Here is a 27,400-nt window from a genome sequence, read left to right as displayed (position 1 = left end):
TCATCTGCCTGAAAAGTGAAACAGTTTGTATCATACACATAATCAACACATTTCATTCATGTATTAATCAAAACAAGGTACAATTACATTAAGCTCAAGAGCCAGGATGTTTCTCCAGGCTTCTAGATCATTTCCAGTCTGCAGCTGTGCTTGGTCATGTGTGCAAATGGGCACTCGAGGGTCTTGAGCCCTTAAGCTCGCTCCAGAGCCTTAATGATTGTACACTGTAATTGTATGTGTTGACTGCTTTCACAATTATCCGGCAGCTTCAAATTTACATCCCCGTCACTGTACTCTCATGCAAGCACCGTGCTGACCTTCAACCTGGATACAATAAAGATGAAAAATTCACGCCAGCCGGCAAGCAGTATGTAGTGTAGCTCTCTCTCAGTGTGTAGGCATCTACTGAGAGGCGCTCGCTAATGCTAATGTTTATGTGGTGATGGACTGGCCTGAATCTGCGGCGCACTTTAATGACTGGGCCTTATTCTGAACCGCATGTGGTTGTGGCGCTGGGATGAATTCATTTAGCAAGCTGAAAGAATACGTGATCTTTAACACCGGTGTTGTCCAATTAGGGGTGATGAGACATGTTTTCATATAAAATGTCATTTTCCTCCTGCCTGTGTTTGCCCAGATAATGTGCAACGAAAGAGGCAAGATTATTGACAACAAAATCTTTATTTAACAAAGCTGTGGAGCGGTGGAATAGGAGTGCATAATGTGCACTGGCAGCTATGACTGAGGACGATGGGCTTAATGAATGAAGATTAGCAGGCTTATACAAGAGACTTTGTTGCTGTTATCACTTCGTAGAGTGGGTTATACCTCTAGTGTGGTTAGCCTCCGGACTTGTTCGGCATGTTTGATCACCTAGATACACCTGGCTGAAGGCTGGAGCACTTGCAGCACATTAGAAGAGAATAGTTTGTCGAGCCAACTACTGGATTTCACAAACTATAATGCAGCTTTTGCTATGATCTTGGGGAATCCGGGGAGTGGTCGAAGATTAATGGCTGAGACGTGAGATTAGTCTGGCCTCTTTATGGCTATTTTTCAGCCTTTAATTAGTTTCCTTGGGTGAAGAGAACCCGGGATCATTGTATCATTGTTGTTCGGAAGCAACGTATTAAAGGCGATGGTGAACAATGCATACGGAACAATAGATAATTGATTGAAAAGAGAGAAAAAACACTGGTCGTTGTGTGCCTGTGGTCAGGGTGACAGTTGCTTGACATCTTTAATTTAACAATTTGTGTGAGTAAGTGTTGTTTCCTCAGCAGAGATTGAAGAAGAACTCAAATTGTAGAACATTACACATTGCCCCACACATCCAATTATATAAATGTTGTATTTCACAAATATGTCAATTAATGAATAATTGATCACAAAAACATACACATTGTGTAATGTAGATTTTTTTTTTTTATAGTGATATTGAAAGTGTTGGCAGTGCTTGTGAACCACCACTGAACCATACACTTACATTAGTGTACAAATGTAACTTTGTGAGTTGGGCCATCAGGGCCAGCAGAGCCCTCTAATTTGCAATGTATATTGGTATGGTTGATGTATAACTGTAACTTCCTACTCAAAAAGTGCCTTAACTGGATAAACTAATGTTCCTTTGTGAAATGTCCGAATGAGGCAAAATTAAGTGAACTTGGGACTTTTTATTACTTTGGATTTTGCGTTTGGGTTGATCTCTGGATCTCTCGCTCTGTCAACAAAACATCTCGTAAAAACCCTCGCCAGTTTCCACTTTATAATGTGCTCGTCACTGCCTGTCATGTGTCGTGTGTTCCTGTATATACTACGAGTGTTCTCAGGAACACTACGAGTGTTGAGAACACTTGTAGTATTAGGTTTAGTTTCGGGGCAGAGGCACCACTGCCTTGGTTTGTGTTGTTGATGCATTGTACAAATGCCACGTAAAAAGGCAGTTTTATCCATACTTATTGTGGATCAGTTTATTTGCGTATATGAGTGAGTGAACCCAGATTGCTACTGAAGGCCAAGACTGAAACCCCACACGGCACGACACTGGTTTACTGTAGTGCCAAATAACATGCACTGTTCCAACCTAATAAACCAATGATGTATTTGTTTGTTTGTTTGTTTTTTACTACTTCTGTATATAAAAGTAGACGACACAAAGAAGCGGAGCATGTTTCCACTGGACAGCCACGAGCCCCGTGAAGATGGAGAAGGCGGAGAGAAGGAGCGGAACTGTCCAAACACAGTTAGTGCAGCTAAACTCTGTTTACGGTTGAAATGTAGCTGGAAAATGTTGTCCGTGAACTTTTAGCAACACAATCTTGTGTTGTTTGGCGTTGGGCTCGCTGTGGCCATTAATTACAGTTATACAGTTACAGCAATTACACAATTACATTGTTTGTGCCGCTGTTATGAAAGAGAAATTAAAAGGTAGGTAGCTACTATTGGTCACAGCTTGATCTCAAAAACATACACATATGTAGTTTAGATCTTTAATTTTTATAGTGATATTGAAAGTGCTGGCAGTGATTTTGTAAACCACCACTGAACCCATTGTCTACATTGGTGTTTGAATGTGACTTTGTGAGTTTTCAGTATTGCTAAATAACACACACTGTTCCAAACTAATAAACTAATTATGTATTTATGTTTGTTTGTTTTTACTACTACTGTATGGCATGATTTTTGGATAGACAATAGTGTTTCTTTATGTCACTTTTGACAAACATTAACTGCAAAATGAAATATCCTGCACTGTATTAAATGGTGATGTCACAACACAACGCTGATGATGATAACTAGGTCCAGGCATAAGGGTTAAAAACAATTTGATCACACTTCAATTCAAATTTGAGAACATTTTGAATTTGAGGGCTATTTAGTTACTAATTAATCTTTGGCCCTGAAGCAGGTCTCTGAAATATGGGTGAAAGTCAAAATATCTGCAAATCCAAGGCTATGGCTGAGCCTTGGGCCCTACACTAAACCTTACTGTGAGGTGACAGTGGAACCCACTCAAGCACAATGCTGCTCATCTGACCAAATAATGTATGCATTAAGATGGTGTGTCCATGTTTTTCAACTTATCCATTAAAGCATGTGGTTTCCTAGAATAAATTAGGCAAGCATGCATTAAAGTCATAGTGCCAGAGGCAGTGCCCAACTGTACATGTCCTATATAGACTTGGTGTTTGTGAAACAGGCTTAAAATTGGTTAATCACATATTGTTACATTCCAGTGGTTCACACTTGATTAAATAGAACAGTATCTGCGCTAAAATGATTAACTCAATTAACTTTTGTGCTAATGTTCTAATGATCAAACATGGTAGAAGAGAATGGAGCGTGAACATCCTGACAGGGGATGTGTTTTTCTTTCATTGGAGGCTCTCAACCGTAGCTCATTGTCCAGTTAAAATGGAGGGAGTCTGCCTCTATCAGCCACAAAGACATAGGAATTACCATTACAAGACAGTGTGCTTGTAAAGTCTAGGACAAAGTGTGTAGCTCCGGGCAACTCGTCCGTGTTTTAGGGAAATATGTTAAGTGCACAGCAGAGACCACTTCTGGCAGGTTGTTTTGCTAGTTGAAGTGGTGAACTTGAGGTCCTGGGACTCTCCCACTTAATGCGCCAAAATACATCCTCCTTTTCCAAAAATGTGCTCGCGTCCTGACTTAGAAATGAAGTCTCAGGATAACAAGAGGAGCAGAACATCTTAATGAGGATCCTAGAGTGAGACACAATGTAGCTCGAAGGCTACAAACCCATCTTATGAAAATGTATCAACCTAGTCCTTGTTTAACTTTCAAAAAGAAAGACAAAACAAAACGTAAAAGAGTTGGGTTTTTTTTTTTTTCCCCTGAAGTGATTTTATTACAAAGTTCATGAGGACTTACAGTATTACAAGAGAATTTTGTCAACATGCGAAAAACAGAACGAAGCCGAAACACAGGAATTTTGGAACAAACTTGGTAAAGAGTAAGAGACGATCCACTGTTCACGATCAACATAAAAACTGAAGAAGTCCTCAGGAGGTGGGGCCCGTGAATGACTACAGTGCAGGCATAGAACGGCCACATTCACACTGACTCAGCAAAGGTCAATCCAAACCAAGGCAAGATGTGCACAGCTCAAGAAAAAAACATGTTACAATTTTTATATGCCATCGGCTTTTCTCGGAACTTTTAGAAAGCGTCACTTGTATGTACATAAAACTGTACAAAAACATGGCATCACAAGCATTTTATCCTATATAAATATACCAACAAGTTAGGATAACAACTAGATTCTCTCTTGTAAAGACATATTTTCAAGGCAATTGTCTTTGTTCTAGATGAACCGTGAAAAAAGGTGAAATGTCGCAGTTAATTTCAGTCTGTTTTTTTTTTTAGGGCCTTTTTGAAAAATGGACCAACATTTTCCCAAACAGAAAGTGAAAAGAAAACGGCGTAAACAGCTTCTACCAATTATCTTTGGAATTCATGCTAAAATCGCTGTCTGCCTCTGACAGCGAACTTTAGGGCTGTGTGGAAATCTATGTACACAACACCACCGAGAGATTTGTATTTTCACACAACCACTTTCGCTAAGATCAGTAACAAAAAGCCCCCTCCCCCCCGCCCCCCTCTTTTGCCAATTTCACAATTTTTGTCCATCTGTCCACAGAAATGATCACCATACGATACGTACCACAGCGGCAAAAGATACTCAAGTGAATTCAACATTAAATCATTGTTAAGTACAAATCAAACATTACTCAAGGTACTTTGAGTGAGTTTAGGTGCTTCATGAAGTCCTTGTACTTGGATCAAAGAAGTGTTTCTGTGTCATAAAGTCCATTCAGCATGAGTTCAAAAGAAGGTCCAATCTTTGTGAAGTATTGTTCCCAGGGAGAACTGGGAGGTTGTTATCGGCTGGCAACATGAAAAGTCCACCTCATTGTTGAGTCACAAAAAAAAAAAAGATAAAGAAAAAAAAATTAACAGGAGAAAAGGCCCCATCTTGTTTTAAAAGAATTTGTCTGAAACCTTTGTTTAATTGCACAAATAATAGACAGAAAGAAAAAAAATAGACGATACATTCCAGATTCACTGAAGCGGGACGTAGGCTGGCGTAAGGGCTAAGATTTTGCCCAGGAGAACAGCGGGAGTGAGCGGATCTGAATGGGTGTGAATAGATGGGAGTTGAGGCTATGTGACGCTGGCTTATCACTCGTGGCTCTCACTTGTGGTTACTTCCAGGTCAGTGGTCCCACCCGCTGCTTAGGGCACGTCCGCGGCGCCTCACGCTGGGGTCACCCTGGGGGAGCTGTGGGGGCTTAATCACAGTGTATCATGGCTGTTGTTTGAATTTTGTTTCAGTCGCTAAATGGCTTTGAAAACGGCATAATGTGCTCGCTCCCCCTCAAGGCTGGATAATCGCCCACCTTATTTAATCACGGCCATGTCCAGTCATTTCCATATGTTTGCACTTTAATTATTCTAAATGCGCTTTTCAATGGCGGCGTGATGAGGTAAGTGCAGATACCCTTTTAACTGATTGTGGCTCTGTGGGTGGATTTGCATTGTCAAGTGGGCGCCTTGTCCTGGGGGTGTGCTCACACATGGCCTAGCTCAGGACTCATTACTCACCCTAATTAGGAAACGTCCATTGTTGGCTCCTCCGCCCTCAGTCAGACACAATCTCACTATGGAAATACTCTGCAGAGGTGAAAGGTATCAACGAATCTAATCAAATCAATGTTAAAATCAAAGACTGTGGCTTCTCAACCATGTTGTACAGAAGGCTAGTGTAGTGACCATTAACATCCAATTAGTGTCTAATACATTGTGTCCTTCACACATATCCTCCAGAACCACTGAGAAAATCTTTTCAAAGATAAATGAAGCCCATGGGCATGGCCTATTTTTACTGTTCAATAGCCAAAGGCGCAAGAAAGCCTTTTGCCTTATTAAACATGTTGTCCTCAATATAAAAGAACCATTACTGGCAACAGACTGTTTCTCTTGAAATACTAAAGTGCAACTTGTAAGCACCACAAAGCGAGGTGAGCATAAAAAACTGAGGCTTTTGGCAGTACAAAACTTTATTTTTACCATAAATAGACAGTCAGATTTTTCTAAATACTGTGCGCTACGTGAGAAAAACAGTGTGAAAAGAGTGCACATAGTGTTAGCTAAACTGCTAGCTCACCAGGACACCTGCTGCGTGCAACTTGTTATTCTCAACATCGTCTCTTGCTTTATTTTGTTGCCTCTTTCTACTGCAAGAATATTAAACAATTATGGCTATAATCCTATAGCATACTATGTTTGTTCAGTGCATTGTTTTTTAATAAAACCAAGCATTTACTCAGATTTCTATTCTGCAAATGTAAATAAATCATCAAGTCATTTATCATATAAACAGCAGTTTAAAAAGCAATTCACCTCAGTTCATTCACTGTTTGTAGTAATTTCTCTTTCTGAGTTCCAAAGTGGCTGCTAAACTTACAAGTTGCTCTTTAATTATTGATATCAGCAAAGATATTTATTTTCTAAATTGGTTGCCGATTGACCTTTAGGTTTGAAATCAATTTGTTTACGTCTAGCCTGGCTTGCTCTTTGGGCTACTGTTCAGTGAATTCCATATTAGCCAATTAATATATTACAAAGGCGGAAAGCTGATTTCTACACATATAAACACTCTGATAGTATTCCATATTATTTTAGCAAAGCCTCTCAGTAATCAAGTGCTCCTTTCAGATCTCATCTAAATATCTCATCAAATATTTATTCCCCCTTGACAAGGTCTTGTTGAAGGCAAAAAGGAATTTGAGGCGAGGGGTAAAGGATTGCGAGTTTCACTATGTCTGATTGTCGCCACCGAGGAGAGCTTTCGCACTGTTATGAGTCCATTAGCGGGGGGGATATTTGAACTGAAAAGCTAATCTAGAAAGCATCTTGTAAAGTACTGTGTGTTTGTTCTATTGTGACTCCCGGGTAGTAGCGTGGCCGAATCAGCCGTTTCAAATGATGAAGGCTTTAGGTCACGGTGCTGCGCAGAGTCGGGTAGCACTCCGTCACTTCTAATGCAGCAGCCACACAGCAGCTCCCAGAAAGCAGCAGCAGCGTGGGCACTCCGGGGAACACAGGGAAAGGCCATTCGACTATGGTTGTGTGTGTGTGTGTGTATGGGGGGAAGGGGAGGGGGGGTTACAGGTGCGTGTTTATGTGAGGAGCGGATAAATGCCTTCCCAGGAGATCAAACTCCACCGACGGAGACGCTTTCAGTCAAGTTTAACAGCAGCAGCAAAGAAAAGCTTAAATATGCTAAGTCTGAGGCAATCTTTTTTTAGCTTTTGCCAGACAAAATATATGTAGAACACACCATTCAAATGTATTTACAGCACTGTACATTAAGATAAGATCGTTCTGATTGTTTAGTTACGTTACGCCTTCGGGTGTTTGCGGCTGTCTATCTAATAATGGCACAAGAGCACTGGTCACAACTTCCATATTCGAGAGATCACTTCACAGAATGGGACTCGGCTAACTACAACATTAATTAGTTACCGCTAAAGTTGCAATTATTACCACTCTGCACTTTTTCCATTTGGAATTACATCCGGTTGAAGAGTTGTATAAATAAATGGTCAACTGCGTGTGATGAATAAATATTCTAATAAATTAACAGTTCATAAAGGAGAAGGATGACAATTACAAGTGTTCATGCCAGTGATTGGATGAGTCACAGCCTGTTGTCATGACAAAAAGGGCATTGGCTTTTGAGTGTGGAACAGGTGTACTTGTTGACTTGTGCAGGTCTACAGGTAGATTTCACGTTTGGGCGTGTGGGTTGTAGGAGAAGTGGGAGGAAACTCTGTGGCGACGCTGAGGGGCATCTCCTCCAGTGGGCAGTCAGAGCCGGTTTCCGGGATGCCGCTACTGCTGGAATAGGCACTGCGGGATGGGGGTAGGCGAGGCCTCTGCTCGTCGCCCCCCTGCCTGGCGCTGCCGTTGGCCAGACGACCTAGGCTCCCTCTCTCCTGGTAAGGCACGAAGGTGGAGAGTTTGGGCGGATTCCTGGTCTTGCGCATGGGGGAGGGGTGACCGGGCATCCAGCAGGCGTCTGAGTGACCCAGCTCGCTGCACTCCGTTGTACAGTTTCCGGTCATCGCCACGTCGGGGAGAGAGCGGATATCTGCGGATGACAAAGAGTCAAGCATTAGAAAGGAAGTAACATCTTTCAAAAGGCATTTGTGAACAGAAATTGTGTTATCTGAACACCCCATGAATCCCACCCCCCTCCTGGAGGTCTTTGCAGCTGTTGCTAAGCAGTCGGCAGCAGTTGCTATGTAGCAGTTGCTATGCGCTGTGTAATGAGCGACTGTGTGTAGTTGTCCACTCGCTGATGTGATGCAGTCAGCATGTGATTGAGTAGTATCCAGCAGCAGTTTGTCTGCATGTTTCAAATATAGCACAGCGTTTGGTAAAGCACTATGTCCAATTCTGTATCAATTCTATGCCTCAAATATGTGACAGCACAGAGACTAAGATAAAGAAAACACAACCGAAGTGAAGAGACAGCGAACTAAGTGAACCATGTATCCCTTTGGGCAAAAGCAGTGTTGAATGAGTTATTGATTGACAGTACTGAAATGAGTTCCCTGTCCTTGATTTGTATCCACTTTTTTATTCAACTGCGCCTAATTAAATAAATGGGCCCACGACACAGTGACCTCATTTCGTTGCACGAGCTCTGAATTAGGTTTGTCACCCAACATTACTTTCCAAAGAACTTTTTTAGTGTTTACTTAGCAGTGAGGGAAAGCAGCTGGCAACTCACAGCTATCTAAAATGGGCCACCTGTTGACAAATTCAAGATACATCTCAGATTGAATGGAAGGAGCACTCCAGTTCATCTTTCAGACTCGAGGTTGCAGTCGGGTGCCAGACAAGAGAAAAAAGAACGGCAGATAACTAGCATCTGAGTTGGATAAAGTTGTGGTTTCCTTGATAAATGCATTACCGTTCCCCCTGTCTGTGGCATGAAAGAGCATGTCTATCAAGTTTGGTGGCTAAAGGAGAGTGTGTGTGTGTGTGTGTGTGGGGGGGGGGGGGGGTAATGTAGTCAGAGAGAAGTTGAGCAAGAGGAGGATGACGATGCAACTGTTGGGAATGACGTATGGCATGGGCAGCACGAGGCGAATTCAAGGCTAATAGGGAAAATGCCAGCTCGACAGTAAGCTTATGAGATGTGCTATCAGTACTGTACCCAGTGACCAGTGGAGAGATAATCATCCAGCAAAATGTCAAAGCTCAAACAACAGACCAGACCCATAGAATATTCAATCAATCCCAAGAAAGGCTCTCTGCGCTGGGTTACAGAATTTAGAGGACTTAGCATGTGTCCTATGTGTGTGCAATATCTATTTCTAATGACTAATCCCGTGACAATGAGCCCCATTGTTCATTCGATAATAATTACGAGACAATGCACATCCGGCCTATTGTCAATGATAATCTAGCTGTTCCTGTAATCCCAAATTGGTTTGATTGTCGCGGCTATTACATGCATTTTCTTGACAATTGAGCTATGCTTAGCTGTTTTCAAGAGCAAAAAAAAAGAAAAAAAGTAGCTTTTTCCAGTGTTCCAGGTTGAGGTAATTAGAGATCATAGGTAAATTACAAGCCAAAGTTTTTTCTTTTTTCACCATTCACAAACCTAATATTCTTTTAACCTCTTAACCCCCACCTGAACCGAGCACATTTTCTCCTGTTTGGCTTTACCAAATCTAACAAAAACAAAACAAAAAAAGCCACAAAAGAGCCACAGAAAAGTGACAAAATCGCAACAATTGAGTTAGAGAAAAGTGACAAAAAAGTGATGAAAATGTGACAAAAATGTGATGAAAAGCCAACAAAAATGTGTGGTGACAAAGTGAAAATTTGACGAAAACACAAAAAAAGCAATGAAACAAAAATCCAAAAAGTGATGACAACGCAGCTACAGCGAGAGGAAAAGGATCAGTTTAGATGAGTTTTGTAGGTCTTAGCTTTCAAATGAGCCATTACTCTGAACTACAGGTGGTGACCTTTTAGATTTGGGTAAAGAAGAAGGGGTCCAAGGAGGAGGGAAAGAGAGGCAGAGGAAGACCTAAAACGAGATGGCTGGATAATGTTCTGGAAAAACTGGGAATGACCCTGAAGAACCTGTCTTGTTGCAGCAAGAGACAGGACGAGATGGAAATGCCTAGTCGATTTGGTCACCAGGGGTCAGAGGGGCCTTTCACAGATATGGTCACAAAGCACTTTACATGAGAGAATTTTACATTCACTCCACTCTGAACAACATTATTCATTCACACGCACATATCATTCATCCTGGCCTATTGCACATGTTTTTAGTGGTAGCGGAAAACCAGAGTACCCGGAGGAAACCTAGGGAGAACACGCAAACTCCACACAGAAAGGCCCTGTCCTGGTGGTAATCGAACCCGGGACCTTCTTGCTGCGAAGTGAGAGTAACTGCTGCGTTACCATACCGACAAAGCTTGCTCTTGGTTAAGGTGGGGGTTAAGAGGTTAAACATGTGACGAGACACCACAGAATTGTAGAAAATGTTATGATTGATGTTACCCTAGATATTTTTGCGTGAACCTTTAATAGAGGGGGGAGAGATAGCATTTACAGTTTTGTTATACCTGTCACAATATTTTAGATCTGTTACTTCATTAAATATGAAGTTTACATCAACAACTGAAAGTTTGACATTATTACATTCAGATTGTATCGCCTTTTTCAACTTCTTGGGCCCCTTTTTGCCCTTTCCAAACCACCAGTGCATCCACACTGTCTCATGCATGAAGATCAATGGCGTTCATTTTCTCTGCTGCAATGCTAACAACTCGGCATGTATGCATCAGTGCAGCGCAATGACGACAAAAGAAGTTGAAGGGGGAGAGTTGGGGGAGCAGCTTGGGGAGAGCAGGCATCTCCTCCAAAAAGGATTTCACACTTGATTAAAACCTCTCCACAGCTTCCAGGAGGTTTATGCCACACCAAAGCGGCCTAGTGTAAAATTCTGCATAGCTTTCACCACCAGAAATGAGTCTTTTGGGAGAAAGGGAGAGAAAAAAGGTATCTCCGAGTTTCTAAAACACTTTACATGCAACAACTCGCCGTGTCCGTTTCTTTATGTATTTGAAACGTCCATTAGGAAATCTACAGGAGCTGCCGAATGTCTCATTTTGAGGTTTTGTGGCAGTATTACCAGGCAATAAATCCATACTTCACACTCGTATCACTATCTAACTTGCACACAAATAGGAAACGATAGCATTCAAGAGTTTGTTCAGCGGAGCATTAGAAGACAATACAACTGCCAAACTATACTGCACAAGCTCAGGGCTAATGCATTTTACTAAATAATATATTCTGCTGATTTTTATGCAGCCCTTCAGGTGAGATTTGAGAATAAAGATTGCTTTTGGAGCTGTGTTTTATAAAGCACTCACTGAACACTTTTTAGGACCACAATAGACACATATATGTATATATTCTGAAATTCTTCTCATGCAAACAATTATGAAAAGCGATTCCTGTTGAGACTTTGTTTCTAAAATTGAGATATGAGACTCTTGGCATCAACCTTTGCACCATTAGCTTTTCTTGGAACTCGCTACCAAAGCTACCAAAACTCTGTGGTTGTGTTCACTGAATAAACAAAGCGTATAAGCCCACGACAACAAGCCCCCTAATTGTACTGCTAATGCCTTGGCCTTGGTAGAAATGAAAAAGAATGTCAATCAGAGCTCAGGGTGCTTGGTCATTAGGGATAGCACTGTCCATATTTAGATTGTTTGAAGCTGATTTCTGTTATACTTCCATTAGTCCTCAGAAGAAGGGGGAAAAAAAGATGAAAAGACAAACAAAGGTAGCCCCTGATAACAGCGTCTGACTGTCAGCTCTGTAATTGATTCCAGGTTGACTGTGTTTTTAAAGAAACATCTCCGGATCTTGCTTTAATGAGATGCCAAACCAAAAGAAAACACAGAATGTAAAACGATCGCACGCACACACACACACACACACATACACACGCACCGGTGACAGGAATTAAAGCACATTGGAAAGCCGCGCTCATCATCATCAAGGCCCCCGAAAATTAGCAATGACAGCTAAATACCACATGACGCTTGCCAAAGTCTTCCCTTTTTCTTCCAGCAGTGCCAAAGCGTGTGCCGCGCATCAGGGGAAAGAACATGGTTGCTGTGCTGCCAACTATTAGTTTATTACCTTGTCTGTTTGGGGTCCAGCAACGTTGCATATGCTTGTATTTATGGCTGCTGATCATTGCAGACAATCAGACAGATTCATATTGAAAACCTTTTTTTGCCATTGCTGGATGATGCTTTGTATTACCAACAGCCTAGCCTTGTGTGCAGCATTTTCAATCGCCTCTCTCTCCTGCAATAATTAGACGGTGTCAAGCTGCAGTGGACTGTTGTCATTTTCACTTTTGCCCTCTGACCTTTCAATTATAAAAACAGAATATACATAATTATATTGACGGGTTCTCCTTTTAACTGCAGCGCCCACTCACTTTTGTTACAGTGCCACACTCCCACTCAAACGGAGGAACTGAAATAATGATTATTTGGATATTTGCTGGACACAACAGTGCACATGAGTCAACCAGGGAGGGTGAAGGAGCCGCCAAAGGCACCCTGGGAAAATTGGTACTCGTCTTTCCCCTTGTGTTTTTCCTCCTATTCTTGCGTCTATACCTGAAATAAATCTGCTCAGGGTCTTGGAACAAACCCTTTCGACTTTATAGTCTTGTATGTCATGGGTGGTAAGTCAAGGTGGACAATGGAGAACAGATGGGCAAAGCGCGGAACTATTATGCCAGTGGCTGGTCCGGGCCGACTGGATTTAGAGAGCTGGTGATTTGGTTTTGAGAAGCACTGACTCAATGACACTTTTTTTTCTCCTCCCCTCTCTGTGCGGTCCAATTCTTTTCCACTACAGTTGGGAGATGGATTGCACCTGCAGATTTTCTCCTCTTACAGCACATCGGGTCAGTGAATATATCATCACAAGGTATCAAAATCTTGATAACTTTAAAATGATCTGGACTTTAAACCTGTCATTTGTTTCAGTTGTCAAAAATGAGCTTTACAATACTGCCTTGCAAACATGTCTATTTGAGTGTAATTTATACACTTGTTTTTTGAATTATGTAAATTTACATTGTTCTTCTCCCATGGTCCAACTTAATTTTGACACTAAAATGCCTAGAAAGAATGACTGAGTATTTTCTGTGTATTTGACTGATAAAGCCAGCATGTTTCTCCCAAGGTACACGTAATATGATTCTAGTAATATGATTGTGTGTACTAACATAATTCATTCAAAACACACTTTGTGAGTGTCAGAACAAATAATTTCATGAGTTCACTTCGTTGAATGGATTAAAATGAGCTTGAGCTCCATTTTGCTTCTGATTTATTGTAAAAAAAAAAGAAGAAATTGTACGCTTCCTCTAATTATTTCAAAACAACTAATTTAACAATCACATTGACTCTGAACCTGTCCTATTTTAGATGTGTAGTTAAAGCAAGCATTGACTCTCATTTGGTTTCTGTTGTCCTGTCGACATCCTTTGACAAACAGACATCTGGATATAACAAACATGAAACACTCACTATGGAACAACGTGTAACTTAATGTCCAAGGACCAATAAGTTTGATGTCACGTCTTCCGCTTCCAGGTCCTAGCAGACCGGCAAATATGCAAGAACAAAACCATAAAAAACTCCTTAAAACAGCAATCACTATTTCTGAAACACAACGGAGAGTTACTGAACAGACTCATTAGCCAAATTGCTGCACCTACTGCTAAAAAAAAGTATTATTTACTAAAGTCGCTACTTCCGGGGTTAGCGTAGCTGCTGCGCCGACTCGGACGTTAGCATTTTTCTCCGCTAAACCCGGATGTAGTGATTTTGGTAAATGTTACTTTTATAGCAGTAGGTACAGCATTGTTGGCTAATGGGCCTGATAAATAAGTATGTTCAGTAACTCTCTGTTGAGGTTCAGAAATATTGATTGTGGTAATGAAGAGTTTTTTTTTGTAGTTTCTTGCACATCTGCCGGTTTATGCGAACCCGGAAGTAGAGTTTGGGAAATTCCACAGTTACCATGGAGATCCGCCATCTTTGCAGCTGTTAGCATACATTTCCATTGACTAACACTAGCTAAAAACAGTATAAAAAGTGAAGAAAAAAAAAGCCGTGGAACAACTCCATTAGCTGCTGAGTTACTGCTGGTAAATACATCTAACTCACTGTAGTGTCCAAATGTTTTCATGTGAACAATAACTCCAGTATTTTAACTTGAAAAATCTCCATTAGTTTATTGCTGCTAATCCCATAATGCTTAGCGATATGACGTCACATTCCCGAACTCTGTAGAGCTGTGACGTCACCACTTAACAAATGTATAGATACAGATGGCGTCATAGAAGGAGGCGTGGCCTTGCAAAGGGGGAAAAAGAATCTTTTGGGAAACATTTTCTGGCCAAATATAAACTTATTTATCACATACAAATAAAGTTACGTCTAAATCGGGTCCATAAGGATGTTTATTAACAGCATATTGTTCAGTTGAAGCGAAAAAACAGCAGTCGTAGCTAGTGCTAGCTAGCGTTGGCATTAGCACGATGAAGCACCATGCTAGCATTCTCCGTTATTTATTTATTTATGGGCTGCTGAACCACTTTGCTCTTCTCCATGTCTTTGTATCTTTATTTAGTAGAAAACTATGTTTATAATTCAGCATTTGTTAAAGTAGATTTTGAATAATTAGAGAAAGTTTATTTTGTTCTCCATTGTTTTCATTCAAATTTTGCATTGAACAGGAAACACAGTTGAACCTGGCTGCTCAGATAACAAGAGTGTGAGATTCAATGACATTTTCCAGCCACACTTGGAGATAGACTTCACCTGCAGCTTTCCTCTTTTTTTTAATATTAGGTCAGTCCCATCTGCCTGCTAAAAGCAATATCACTGAGTAAAGAAAAAAAAAAAAAAAACTCATTTCTACCCTCTACTCGCTGCCACCCGGTGTGGTGCGGGTGACTGTTGGCGCACCTCCTCAAAGCATCTCAGGCGCCGTAGCATAACACAGCGCACTGACGGAGCAGGGGTGCAAACCGAGTCTTAACCTCCCGGCTGACAGAGACATGTGAGCCCCGGGTTTGCATGCAGCTTGCGTCAGGGAGCCGGTGGGGGGGCGAGTGGAGGGGGGGGGGGGGGGGGGGGGGGTTGGATGTGGGTGAGGCAGTGCTTCCACATCGTCTGATCCCCCGCCCGTAGGCATGGAGTGGGGGTGGGTGGGGGGGGGAAGCTGCCTCTTCCTGAGATTTCACACCGCTCCTCTCTGTTTGATTGCAAATGCTGCCTTTACCCAGCGGCGGTCGTGTGCCATAGCGCTATGATCGATGGCGGACAAATATGAGCGACCCGACGGCTCATAGAAGGAGGGAGGAAAACTCGAGCTCGCTAGCAGCATTTTTTTGGGGGGAGAGAGTGATATTAATGATATTTCTGCAGTATCAGCAGACAGTTTATGTGGAGGAAATTACTGCGAAAGTTCCCAGCAACAAAATGAACAAGAGGGGACATCTCACCACCGAGCAGTCGGGGCTTGTGCCGCCTATCAGTTAGTAACGATGTGTGAATGCATTCTGGGGTTGTCATTTCCACAAGCGAAAACAAGAAACACAGGGGTTTAGTATTTCTTTAGCTGCAACATGTCGAATCTTGTTGTGCAGGTGCTCTGAACAGTTCCTCACTGTAAGCAAAAAAAGCAACAAAAAAAAGAAAAGTTCTTTTTTTTTTTTTTTGGTCCTCCAGTGGGGTGCATTTTTAAGAAGGCAAACCGGCTGCGATGCACACAAACAAAAACAGTGTTGACATGCACATTTTCCTTGCTCATTGTAACAGAATACAAAAGAAACAATGGCAGAGCTTGTAACCCCAGACTTGCAATTTCTCCACATCTCACGAGAAAAAAAATTATAATGCTTGTGGGGTTTTGTCACTTAGGCTGTACACGAAGTAACATTAGAAATAGATTGAACCATTCGCCTATACACAATCCCAGTTTTATTTGAGTGATAATTAGAATGTGCTCATTGGGAAGGCGAGATTTGTATGGGATTTGTCATACGCATAATGCAGCCCTAAGTCTCAATAAAACAGGCTTTAGAAAACATTTTTTAAACTCAACCAACCATGATGTAAAGAGGTTAATTAGCGTGTACATCCCCTTCATAGAGCATGCTATACTGTGGGAAAGAAACTATACCGTAGTACAACATTTGCATTCAGTTCATAGTGTCTTTTCTATGTAAAGTTTGCATCTACACAAAGATGTAAATTTCTCAAATCAATAGAGTCCAATAATGACTTCCTTTTGCAATTTGCATAATCTGTTCCATCAATAAGCCATATCAATTATGTATTGTCGGTGATAATCATTTAACAAGTTAATTTTATAACCCTTAGCCTTTATTATTAACTGCAGGACTGATGACTTATCGGAAATGACTTTATAGCGTAATTAAATTTGCAGTGGTAGCGAGTGGCGAACTGTTAATTAAACTATTTTAGGTACTGCAGTATAGTAAAGATTATACACCAATAACACTTCCATAGCCAGTAACCAAGACTTCTAAGACATCTAATTATGTATTTTCTGTTTTTTTTTTTCCCTCCTTAGAAGGTGGATTACAATATTCTTTGCAATCCCTGCTCTTCAATTAAAAGGCAATAGCGGTCTGTGAATGTGGGATGCAAAATCCCCGGGGAGGGCTACCCGGGGTCTCTAATTGTGAGCTCTTAACTGTTTTGGTGAGAGCGAGTTAATCAATTCTCACTCTAGTTGTCCGGGCCCAGAGTGATGTGAGGTCCAGAATTAGTATTGATGTTAATGGCGCGCGAGATGTATGCGTGCTGACACAGGCGGGCTGGTCAGGAGGAAGAGCCTACACACACATACCTCCTTGTCACTTCTCTCTCAGTCCGCCATTTTGTATTGGACTTGCTTTTTATTTGTAAAGCCTTGTCTTGTGCGTCCAGTGCGTTTTTCGACAATGCCCTATTGCTCCTTTGCTGACAGTTCACGCAATGCACGGGGCTACTCCAACTGAGCAGTAGGTATCCAGCGCGATATGTCAAACTGTAGCTCATTCACAAGCCAGGTGCAAATAGGAGGGAGAGGAGGCTCAGTTTAAATGGAATTCAGGGATTTCCAAATATCAGAAGAAACATTTCACTCATTTACGATGTTTAAACTGAGAATGTGTTTACTTCATTCCTCCTTTGACATCTACCATACATATGTTTTTCATTATACACTAATTGCCAATGCCATTCCAATTACTGTGACTGATGCCGACAATGTTGGCCAACCATCTTTCTCTCTAGAATTGAGTGAAAGAAACCAGTCAATGAGAACTCAGTAGATTTTGCTCTTCCTTGGAAATAGTAAAAAAATCAATACCTAATATATTGTAAAGTTAAAAGTTAAGTTTTGTTGTTTTTACAAAAGGTCAAACCCCTCACATTTTCAAACAAGACATTAAAGTAACAGTCTGTAAGTTTAAATATTTCACAAATTTAATAGATTATGTGTAATTGACTAACTAATCAGAATCCGCGGGATACCACTTTGACCAATGAGACGAGCTTATCCTCTGAATTGGCCTGTCAGGTCCAATCAGGAGAGAAGGGGGAGGAGCTTCATTGTTTACTTTTGAAATTTCTGTTCCTGCGCTACTCATTTTGCAAACTAGGAAGGCCTTTACTTTCAAATTTCACTCTATCTCTCCTTACTTTGCAAACTTACAGACTATCACTTTAACAGAGGATGTGCACAGTCTGTGAATATGTTACTTTTGCTTGTGACTTACTGTTTCAATACTGTAGTGGAAATGCTCCACATTATGTTTTGCTAGCTGACCCAATTACTGACTGTAAATTGCATCCTGAACCTTTACAACACAATATTGATCCACGATGGCTGCCAATGGAGGAAAAATGAACAAACTAAAATTATTTATCGTTCATGTCGAGTCCGACCCCTTTGATTTATTTCTGTTTTATTCAAAGTCACATCATGGAACATTAAAATAGTTTATAGATTTTACATATATATTTTCATATATAGGAATTCTTGTCAGCAGCGCCATTGTTTGTCAAGATAACTTCCTGCTGAGAGGAAATGACGCCTGCGTTGTTCAACTTAAATCTTTTATTAGAGCACTCAGCGTGGATGATAAACAACATTATACGTGCAGTTCAATCTTGCATTCATGCAGTGAGGGCTTCAGGGACCCACACTTAAATGTGGACTGGGATTTGAAGAGGCAAGAGGTAGACAGCGCTGCAGACTAAATTTAGCCATTTGCATTGCAGGTAATAGGGAATGAGCTGTGGAATATTTATTGTTCCAGTAGATAATGTAAAAATGAATTATTTAACAAGTACAGACACTTAATCACACATGTCGAGTTGAATAAATGGTGGTACTCGATGGAAATACCACTATTGTAATGGTATGTTTCAATTTGTCACTAATAGCTTCTACAAGTGTTGTAACAATTACAACTACGTTCAGTCCTACTACTGCAATTACAATTACGACGAGTACTACGTATTTCGACATAATAAAAAATACATGCGCTGAAATATGTACTCAAGCAAATATGTATAAGCTTTATAATTTAACATATTGAGACAAATGTTTCGTTGAACACATTGTTCAACATAACATATGTTAAACAATATGTGTGTAGTACAGTGTTACAGTAATGTGATTCCCACTTCAACTATGCTGTTATTACGACCACTGTGCCACGAAAAATGAGTAAATGATGGAGATCTTCAAAGTAAACGCTGCTTTTGCAAAGACGAAATATCTACAACTGTACAATATGGCAATGGCTGCTGCTTTAACAGATTGAGTCATAAAGTACAATTAGTCTGCCTCGTGTGTTTATGTAACATATAACGACCTTAATGCTCTCAGCTAAAATACCAGTGTCTCCAAAGGTACATTCACTACAGAGTTTACATTACAGAGTTTATATTATGAGAAGCCCTACATTTCCCATTATGTGTAATTTAATAGAAAAGGCACAAAGAAATATAGAGTAAATCCCTGTGGTGTGGGGTTGTGACTGGACACTCAATAGTGCTGCTGATTTCATTAGCCCGGGTTCATTGTGAATTCTGCACAGGTCATGGCAAAGAGATGGGAAGGCTATTGTCAACTACTATCTTTACAAAAGATGTTTAATTTGGAACATAGCCGTCCATTTCTATGGAGAAGTGGACACTTCACACAGGCAATCCACCGTTCATCTAATTCAAAACTTTACAGTGAAACATGCAGTCCATCTAGTCCTTTTCCACCTGACACCATTAGTTTACAAAAACACAAGCCAAACACCGGCATTGACTCCCGTCCATTTTGTGGCTTCTGGCTGATAAAAATACTTCATATTTAATGCTTGTTGACAGCTTCAAGGTGGAAAGCTGCAGACACCGAAAATATATATAATTATTTTTTTTTAGGAACACGCAAATACTGTCACGATAATTAGACGGCCCGTTTTATCACTCAACCCTAGTCTGATTCTGCGGTGACATTTAGTGGAGGAGTCACTTGTCTATTCCTGTCGCACACAGCGTCCTTTCTTCTTCTCTTGTCTGCATGTGTCTTTATTGGTTGCAACCTTTGAAGATTTCTACCCGCTTTAGGCTTTTTGTACATTTGCACTCCATGCCGCTTTTCAACCTCACTGTCGACTTCTCTGGCCTCCTACCAGCAGGTTTCTTCTGTTTTTTTTCCAATGTATTTAGCTGTTTTTCTTTGACACACAGAGAGACACTTACAGTAATGGGCTTTTGGCTTGCAATACGCACAAGCCACTGCTTTTACCTTCGTATTTGTCGCCCCCGTATTATCTTGCACAGAGAGACTACCTTCTTGAAAAGTTATGCTTTGCTTAATTACACAAGGGGGAAGGATGAAAGTGCTCTTCAAGTTGCTTTAAAAGCCGTTGCGCACTTTCCACATAATAAAAAGCTGCAATAATAGCTCAATATGAAGTAGCACATGCTGTACATACATGAACAATAATAGGTTTCTATGCTGTAAGAGTGGGTTGTCTTTTCTAGTGCGGTTACTAGTGCTGTTTTGTTATTTCATATGAAATGAAAGACCAAAAGCACTCAAGTAAAAAAGTGTTCCTATTTCAAAATAATGCAGACCTACAACTATTATGACTAATGCTAATGCCACTACAGGCACTGCTGGGTACACTTCATTGTCATCTGTATTTGACCCTTCCGTTCGTTGTCTGGTGGACCAATCTGCCAAAACAGTTGCACATTTTTCACAGTTTGCATGAAAAAAACGGATGCCCTCCCATATCTATTTGCCCCGTCTCCCCTTTCGATCAGACCATTATCTCTGCAAATTCTGCGTTTGATCTGCTCATGTGGCGGCGACCCTGTGCCTTAGCGCACTAGCGTTAGAAGCTTAATTAGCCTACGCACCTGCATCTGGGAGCGTGCAAGGGGGAAGCAGACTGTGCCCACTTTTGTTGTCGTAACATCCCCACCGCCTCCCTGTGTTTTGTTCGCAGCAGCACGGCCTTAGCCCGCGGCACTGGTTACTGCAGACAACTTTTATCAGTTCATCGTAACATCTTGATATCTCCCCGAATGGTCAGGCTTTCACCTAATCACATTGGAAACAGCCCTGCAGAAAGGATGCATTCCAGGCAAGAGCACATGGATCAGCACATGCACAACAGGAAATAATACGGCTTCTTATTTCTTTATTTGGTGGGGAAACATCGCAGAAATCTTGAACCACTGAAATGCTTCATTTGGCTTTTGTTGAACATTGTCATTTAATAATGACAATGCAACATAAATGTTTGTATTTTATTGTATTTTTTGGGCAGTGCTGTATATGTGACCCAGTATCACTTGAATATGGATAATACTGAGATGTCTATTATAACTGACTATAAAATAATGGAATAAGATGGGGTTCAATAAGAAAATGTTCATTTTTTCATATAATTTCATCATCATCTATGGAATAACTAAAGTTTATCAACGCTTTAGGAAACAAATTGGAAATCAATTGGACCCACTACATTTTCACTACATCTACAAAGAAGACTTCAACTGGTATCCACCAATAAAATACTGAAATGATATACATTACCAGTGTATCATCCATCTTTTGTGAATGACAATTTATCCAGATTCATACGCACTGTTCAACTGACAAACTACGAGTGCTGGACAATTTACATGGAACATCATGGAACATGAAAATTACCTCTAGATGAGATTGAAGCGAACGGAGGCAGCAGCCTATTCTTGAAAACATGATAATACGTTATTATGAGGAGAAAGGGTGGGAAAGATGTCACGCAGAATAGAAAAAAAGTGTGAGTAAGCATGTAATTATTTGGGGCTAAGTGTAAATCTGTAGCTCTAAATTTGGGTATAGAGAAAGACGCTGGGCACAGGGGCAGCAGGGGGCATCATGTGAGCTTCTCAAACCAGCATGGTGCTCTCTCCCCCGCTGCTACTAACTGATCCACAAACGCACTGCCCCGGATTGACTTTTACATCGGGCCGGCTACTATCGATGGAGGTCAATACTTACGCCTGTCGACTTGGGAGGTTAAAAGTGGAGTAATCAGACAAAAAAGCAATTACAAAGTGGTTTACATGCAAGTAGGGAAATTGAAATAATTGCCCAAGATTATTAAACAAGATTATTAAACACTATGCCTGACAGCAGTTGGGTTACTGGATTGCTTCTTTTTACTACTCGCCCAAGTGGATAATACATTGTGTACTACGGAGACATATGGTTCCTTGATGCAGAGTGTCATAAGAGCCCAATAGTGGCACACATAAAAGTGCTTCATTTTATATTGTGGCAAGTAAAGACAAATGCTAATACATTTCGCAAGCAGCTATATTTTAGGCAATTCTTTTTTCCTGCAGTTGCATTTACATAAATAATATTTTCATTCAAACATAAAGCATAGTGAAGCTATGCAGATTTTGTTTTCATTATATCACCACGTCTGAATAAGGTCTGTATTGGGCCAAGGACAAGTGTTTGAAACCAGGGGAAGCGGAAGGGAATGGGGGAGCAATGTTTTTCAATGTTTTGTGCGTAACAATGCTTCTGAGGTGCACTTCTTGAACCACTTAAATGTTCAACTAAATGCACATAAACTGAAACACATTAAGATTATGTGGTCAAGCGATGAGCAACAGTCAGACAAAGTGCATTCTCTGCACAAAGCGAGTTGGATGCGGGAGCTGTGATTAGCATTGTTTGACGGCCACACCTAGGCTTTATATTAGTGCCTTGTGTGTATTAAAAAAAGCACTATCGCACTCATAAATGTTTGATCACATTCAAATAACACAGATGACCGTGGCGTGTACTGCATTATGATAATAGCATCAAATTTTGATGAAGCGCATGGTTGAATTAGGTCACTCTGAAGCACTCCAGTTCCGTCTATAACCACACAATAAAACTAACTTTTTTTTACTACTACCTCCTTGCTGTGTGTCTGGTTACTACAGTGATTTGGACATGGGGTCAACAGCAGCAGTGAATGAAAGATAGCAATAAAAAACAAGTAGAACACGAGTAAATATCAGAGTTGCATTTTCTTTCTAAAAAAAAAAGAGGGGGGGGGCGGCTGCTGCACTTGCCATCTGTTTGTTTACACTGCCTGCGGTGGCTGCGAATATGATGGGGAACAGTATCTCCGGGCGAGACATTGTTTCAAAGGAGATAGCTCATCAAGATGACTGACAAGCGTAGGGGTCTAGCTAGCGACATGGCCGTCTGCGAGCGCGTTAGCCGAAGGGAAAGTAAACACATTGGTATGGGGAGGTTTGCTAGGTAACACAGTCCTCTAGTAGGGCACGAAGCACAGCGTGATTGACACGTCAAAGGAAAAAGAACGCAGAAGAGGTTTCCTTAATTAAAGTGGCAATGGAGGAAGTGCACTACAAAGTTAAAAGTTGTATTTTGGATTGAGACAGAGTGTTGTAAAAAGAATATATCTGTTCCCATAGTGTGCACTAACTTTTTCTGCTGACTCGCACTCTCTCGCTTAAGGTCTCTTGCCGTGCACTGCTCTTCCACAATAGATCAGTCGAGGCTGGAACCTTGCATGAATTAGAATTTAAAAAGTGGTACATTTAAATGAAAAAGCTAGCGGGTGAATGTGAAATTGTGTTATGAAGGCTGAAGATCTTAAACAAACAAAAAAAGGGAAAAGGGCCAGAGTAAAGAGCCATTGATCAAAAACCTTGCCGTCATAAAAATGCTGGAAGGTTTTGTCATCCTGTAAATCTCATATCGTTTTTGTGGGCTTCTTCTTGGGGTGCGTAGGTGGTCTTTTTATTTAGGTTTTCAGCCAGATTTATTCCAGGTCAAGATGCTGAGTTGTCCTTTCTTATTTTCAATCTTGCTACTTTGGTTAAAACCTGTTACATGCATTTCAGGCACGTGACCTTTGTTGCTATGGTGGCCATTTTGAATACCGAAGTAGAATTATGCAGTACTACAACATGTAACAATATCTCTACTGTGGATATAAAAAAAAAAGACAACTGATTGAGAGAGGCATTTGTGTGTACTTATAATCATTGCTCAAGAAGATAACAGTAAAATGATGGCTCCAGAGAGCACATGTGTATGTGAAGAAACCAGTGAGTCAGTTTTTAAGATGTTAGCATGCTACCGGTTAGCATTTAGCTTCAACAGGTCAGCTCTGACCTCTCCAAGAGAAAGCCCTGAACCGCAAGAGGTGAGCTGTTACTGTAGTATTTCCTCAGTGCTCATAGATGTGAGCCACACATGTGTTTCTTGTGTTGAAGCCATTGACAGTTGATTGATGACAGTTGCTAATGCTGGTAGCATGCTAACATCTAGAGCAGCTTAAACATTGACTCAGACAGAGACTCTGTTGAAATGACAAACTGTACAAATCACAGAGAAAGGTTTTCTGTTTCCTCTTTGATGGGTTAATTTAGTCAGAGGAGTGAAGCAGGTTTTTAGTAAATCCTGCAGTAGCTCGACAGAGCTGCTACGTCTGTGCCACATTTGCAGGTTATTTCACATAAAAGTACATCTCTGGGGCCATGTTTTAACTGTTATCTTCTTGAGCAATGATTACGAGTACATAAAAATGCCACTGTCAATCAGTTGTCTTTCATTTTCATCCTGAGTAGAGATATTGTTACATGCCAGGACTATGCGTGATATAATTGGAAACGCATGTGTGGTACTTCCTGATTTTCCTAAGTATCAAGCATTATTCAGGCTTTAAAGGTTAGTTTGTCCAGACTTATGACAAGGTTATTTCCATTTGAGATTTTACATGAAAAGCCAAAGATTGTTAATGCAAGTTTGTGCCAGGTTTTAGTCATAGCTTTTGAAATGACAGACATGCACATGGAGGCCAAGAGGTTAAACAAGAGATAGCACAAGATTCAAGTAATTTCAACATTCCTTTTAAAAAGGAAACAAGTCAGAACAAAGCTGCCACAAAAAGCAGCAGTGCATACTGGGATATCCTCAGCTGACTGCAAGAAAGCCTTAAAGCAGGGGCAGCTCTATCCCACAGTGACTCAGAGAAATAAGGAAATGCATGTTGGAGGCGTACAGTTCCATTGCGGTCCCTCAAGTGCCATCCATCATCGCAGGGCAGAACACTAGTTAGAGGGAGGTTCAGCGGCGCTCAGGCCCCACCACACAGTGATGGAGAGATGACCCCTGGGGGAAACTATGTGATGCCGAATCAAAATGCTCGACCAGAGGAGCATGCCTGCAGACAGACACCCCTCCCAGATTCATGTACTCGACCTGTGGTAGACATGACATTCGGTAAAGTGTTACTGCCATTTCGAAACACAAAGAGGTTAGATAAGTAAATATTAAAAGTAATCAGTGTTTTTGGATAAACAACACAACACTGATATTTATTCAGAATCGTTTACCTGTTACTTGCCATCCCTCCAATCAAGGAGTTATGGTTAGGTTAGGGTCAGGGTTATGATTAGGTTTAGGGACAGCACATTTGTCCCAAGCATTCAACCCATCCTTTGCTGCCGCTGGGGACTCATCTCCATTATCCTGTCTCGTCAGGATAATGGTCAGAATTCCCTGGCTGGAGGATTAACCTATTGTGCATGCTTTGAGTTGAAGGGGGAGCGCTCAATGAAAAATCCATCCAGACACGGGGAGAGAAATCTCGCATAGAAAGGCAAATTCTCGTACTGCCTATAAATGGCCTTGTTTCGCTTCAAGACTCTTTACCCCCTTTACCATTGTACTGTCTTTGGCAACGATTGTCTTAATAATACATTTGTTATAATAAGAAATATACCATGGTGTTCCTACATAATGCAAGTCCCATCTGGACAAACTCAAGATGGTCAAAGCAACAGTTTCTATTTCTGACTTCTTAATTATCCTGCAGTCTTGACCCCTAGACCTACCACTGGACACTGCAAAACAAGAAACCTAGTCTATAGCCGCAAGCGACACAGCTAATTAAAACATTCCCCCTGCACTTTTGAGACTTTGGGCCCGATCTTGTGCTTCTAAACACAGACTATAGACAACTTTTTGTAGGGGCGCACTTTAAGATCTTGCAGAGCCAGACCTGCCGCAATAAGAGGGCAGGACAAACTCCCATGGCCAATGGCGATGTTATGTACTCAAACAACATTTTTCCTCCAACCAGACTCCGAGGACAAAGGAGAGGGGTTGTGGGGGGTGTGGGTGAACACATGCTTTTGTTTGGGTCACACAATTACATCTGAGTACAGACTGGCACCTACTTTGGCACAGTGTCAGTGTGCATCCCCCCCCCCCAACAGTTTTCTATAAACAAACCACACACACACCTTCTTTTGCTAAACTGTTTTGTCCCGTTTTGGAGCAGTGGTTGATGTGTGGTGCGGTATAGCCGCCAGGCCACTGCTGTCTCTGGTGCACATTGGACACGGAGTTTAGGATACGATCAGAACTACAGGTGGACTGCGATACGATCGGGACGTCAGTGTTGCCTCTGGATTTCACCGAAATAGCACTTTTTTGCTATTTTTTGTTCAGGACTTTGCCAAAGTGGAATCAAGCGATCTGACAACATCTGGCACACAGGTGAGCTCCCTAGTGCACGTCACCTTAAAACATAGATTTGGTGTGATGTTGTGGCACTTGAAGGCGTGTGTGGTTTATTTATACAAAACTGTTATGTAGCTGTTTTTGTGTTAGATGTTTTTTGCTGATCTTCTCTGCCAAAGTAGGCCCATGCGTCACGTTTATTGTTGTTGTTAATGGTGTTAGACCAGTGATCGCTGTACCAGGGAGACAACCCCGGGGTTATTGCTTAGGCAGCACTTGTACTTCTCCGAGTTGCGCCTTGACTTGTGAAAGAGAGAACTCCTACTGTTGCAAACGAATAAATCATTATCGATTATAATCACATCTGTGCTTTCAACAAGTATATTTCAATTTAAGCATCAGATTCAACTTTTGAAAATCAAGCCATTTAGAGTGATGTTATTCCATTATGTTCAAGCAGACTTTCGAGGTAATTTCCTTGAAGATTGAACGAATGATAGGCCGTCATGGATTCTAAAGAAAGGACACAAGGCAGCGCGATGTATAGAGGAAATGAATGTGTTTCTGCCATAAAGAGCAGTACTCTCAGTGCTGTTTGTAATAAACCACGCCTCAGTCAACCTCGTTTTTTAATAAGCAACTCCCTCTCGCTCATGGCGCAAGCAAGATAACACATGTTCAACGTTGCGTTTTGAGTTGTGCTCTTCTTGCGCCAGGTGGAAGATCTGGCCCATTGTCTTATATCTCACCACACAGCACCAGCTCCAAACCTGCACCTTCAGCATCAGGCCAGATTTGCCAGTCTGGCAAAAGTCTGTGCCGTGCCATTCCAACTTTTTTTTATGCCTAAAGAGAACCGTCCACTTGTGCTACAATAATACACAAGCACATCCACAGCTTAGGGGGCACTGGCTTACGGGCGCTGGCTTGCTCATTCATTTACAAGCTTAGTGATAAAACCGGACATTTCTGCGGCAGCATGGTGTTAAAAGCAGTATTTATGCAGCCTAATGTGTGCTTATGTGCATGTACTTTTCTCCCAAGCCATAATTTAAAACACTCATCTGGCTTTTCATGCATGTCGGACGTGTGTGGATAAAACACGGGCAAATCCTTGTAAGGAAAAGAAAAAATCAATCAAAACTCGACT

The 27,400-nt window shown here is 41.2% G+C and overlaps 1 protein-coding gene across 1 annotated transcript in view; it reads right to left on the bottom strand.

Moving 5' to 3' along the window:
- Window positions 1–7,177: 7,177 nt before the first annotated feature.
- The window catches only part of LOC306970238 (protocadherin-1-like), a 124,807-nt gene continuing 104,584 nt past the window's right edge, over window positions 7,178–27,400 (bottom strand). The window contains exon 5 of the mRNA XM_079566117.1: window positions 7,178–8,179. Coding sequence (XP_079422243.1) covers window positions 7,803–8,179 — 377 coding nt within the window. The 3' untranslated portion in view covers window positions 7,178–7,802. The remainder of the gene's footprint in view (window positions 8,180–27,400) is intronic.

Source organism: Gobius niger, assembly GCF_951799975.1.
Source record: "Gobius niger genome assembly, chromosome: 11".
Lineage (NCBI taxonomy): Eukaryota > Metazoa > Chordata > Actinopteri > Gobiiformes > Gobiidae > Gobius > Gobius niger.
This window is presented reverse-complemented; position numbering and strand designations above follow the sequence as displayed.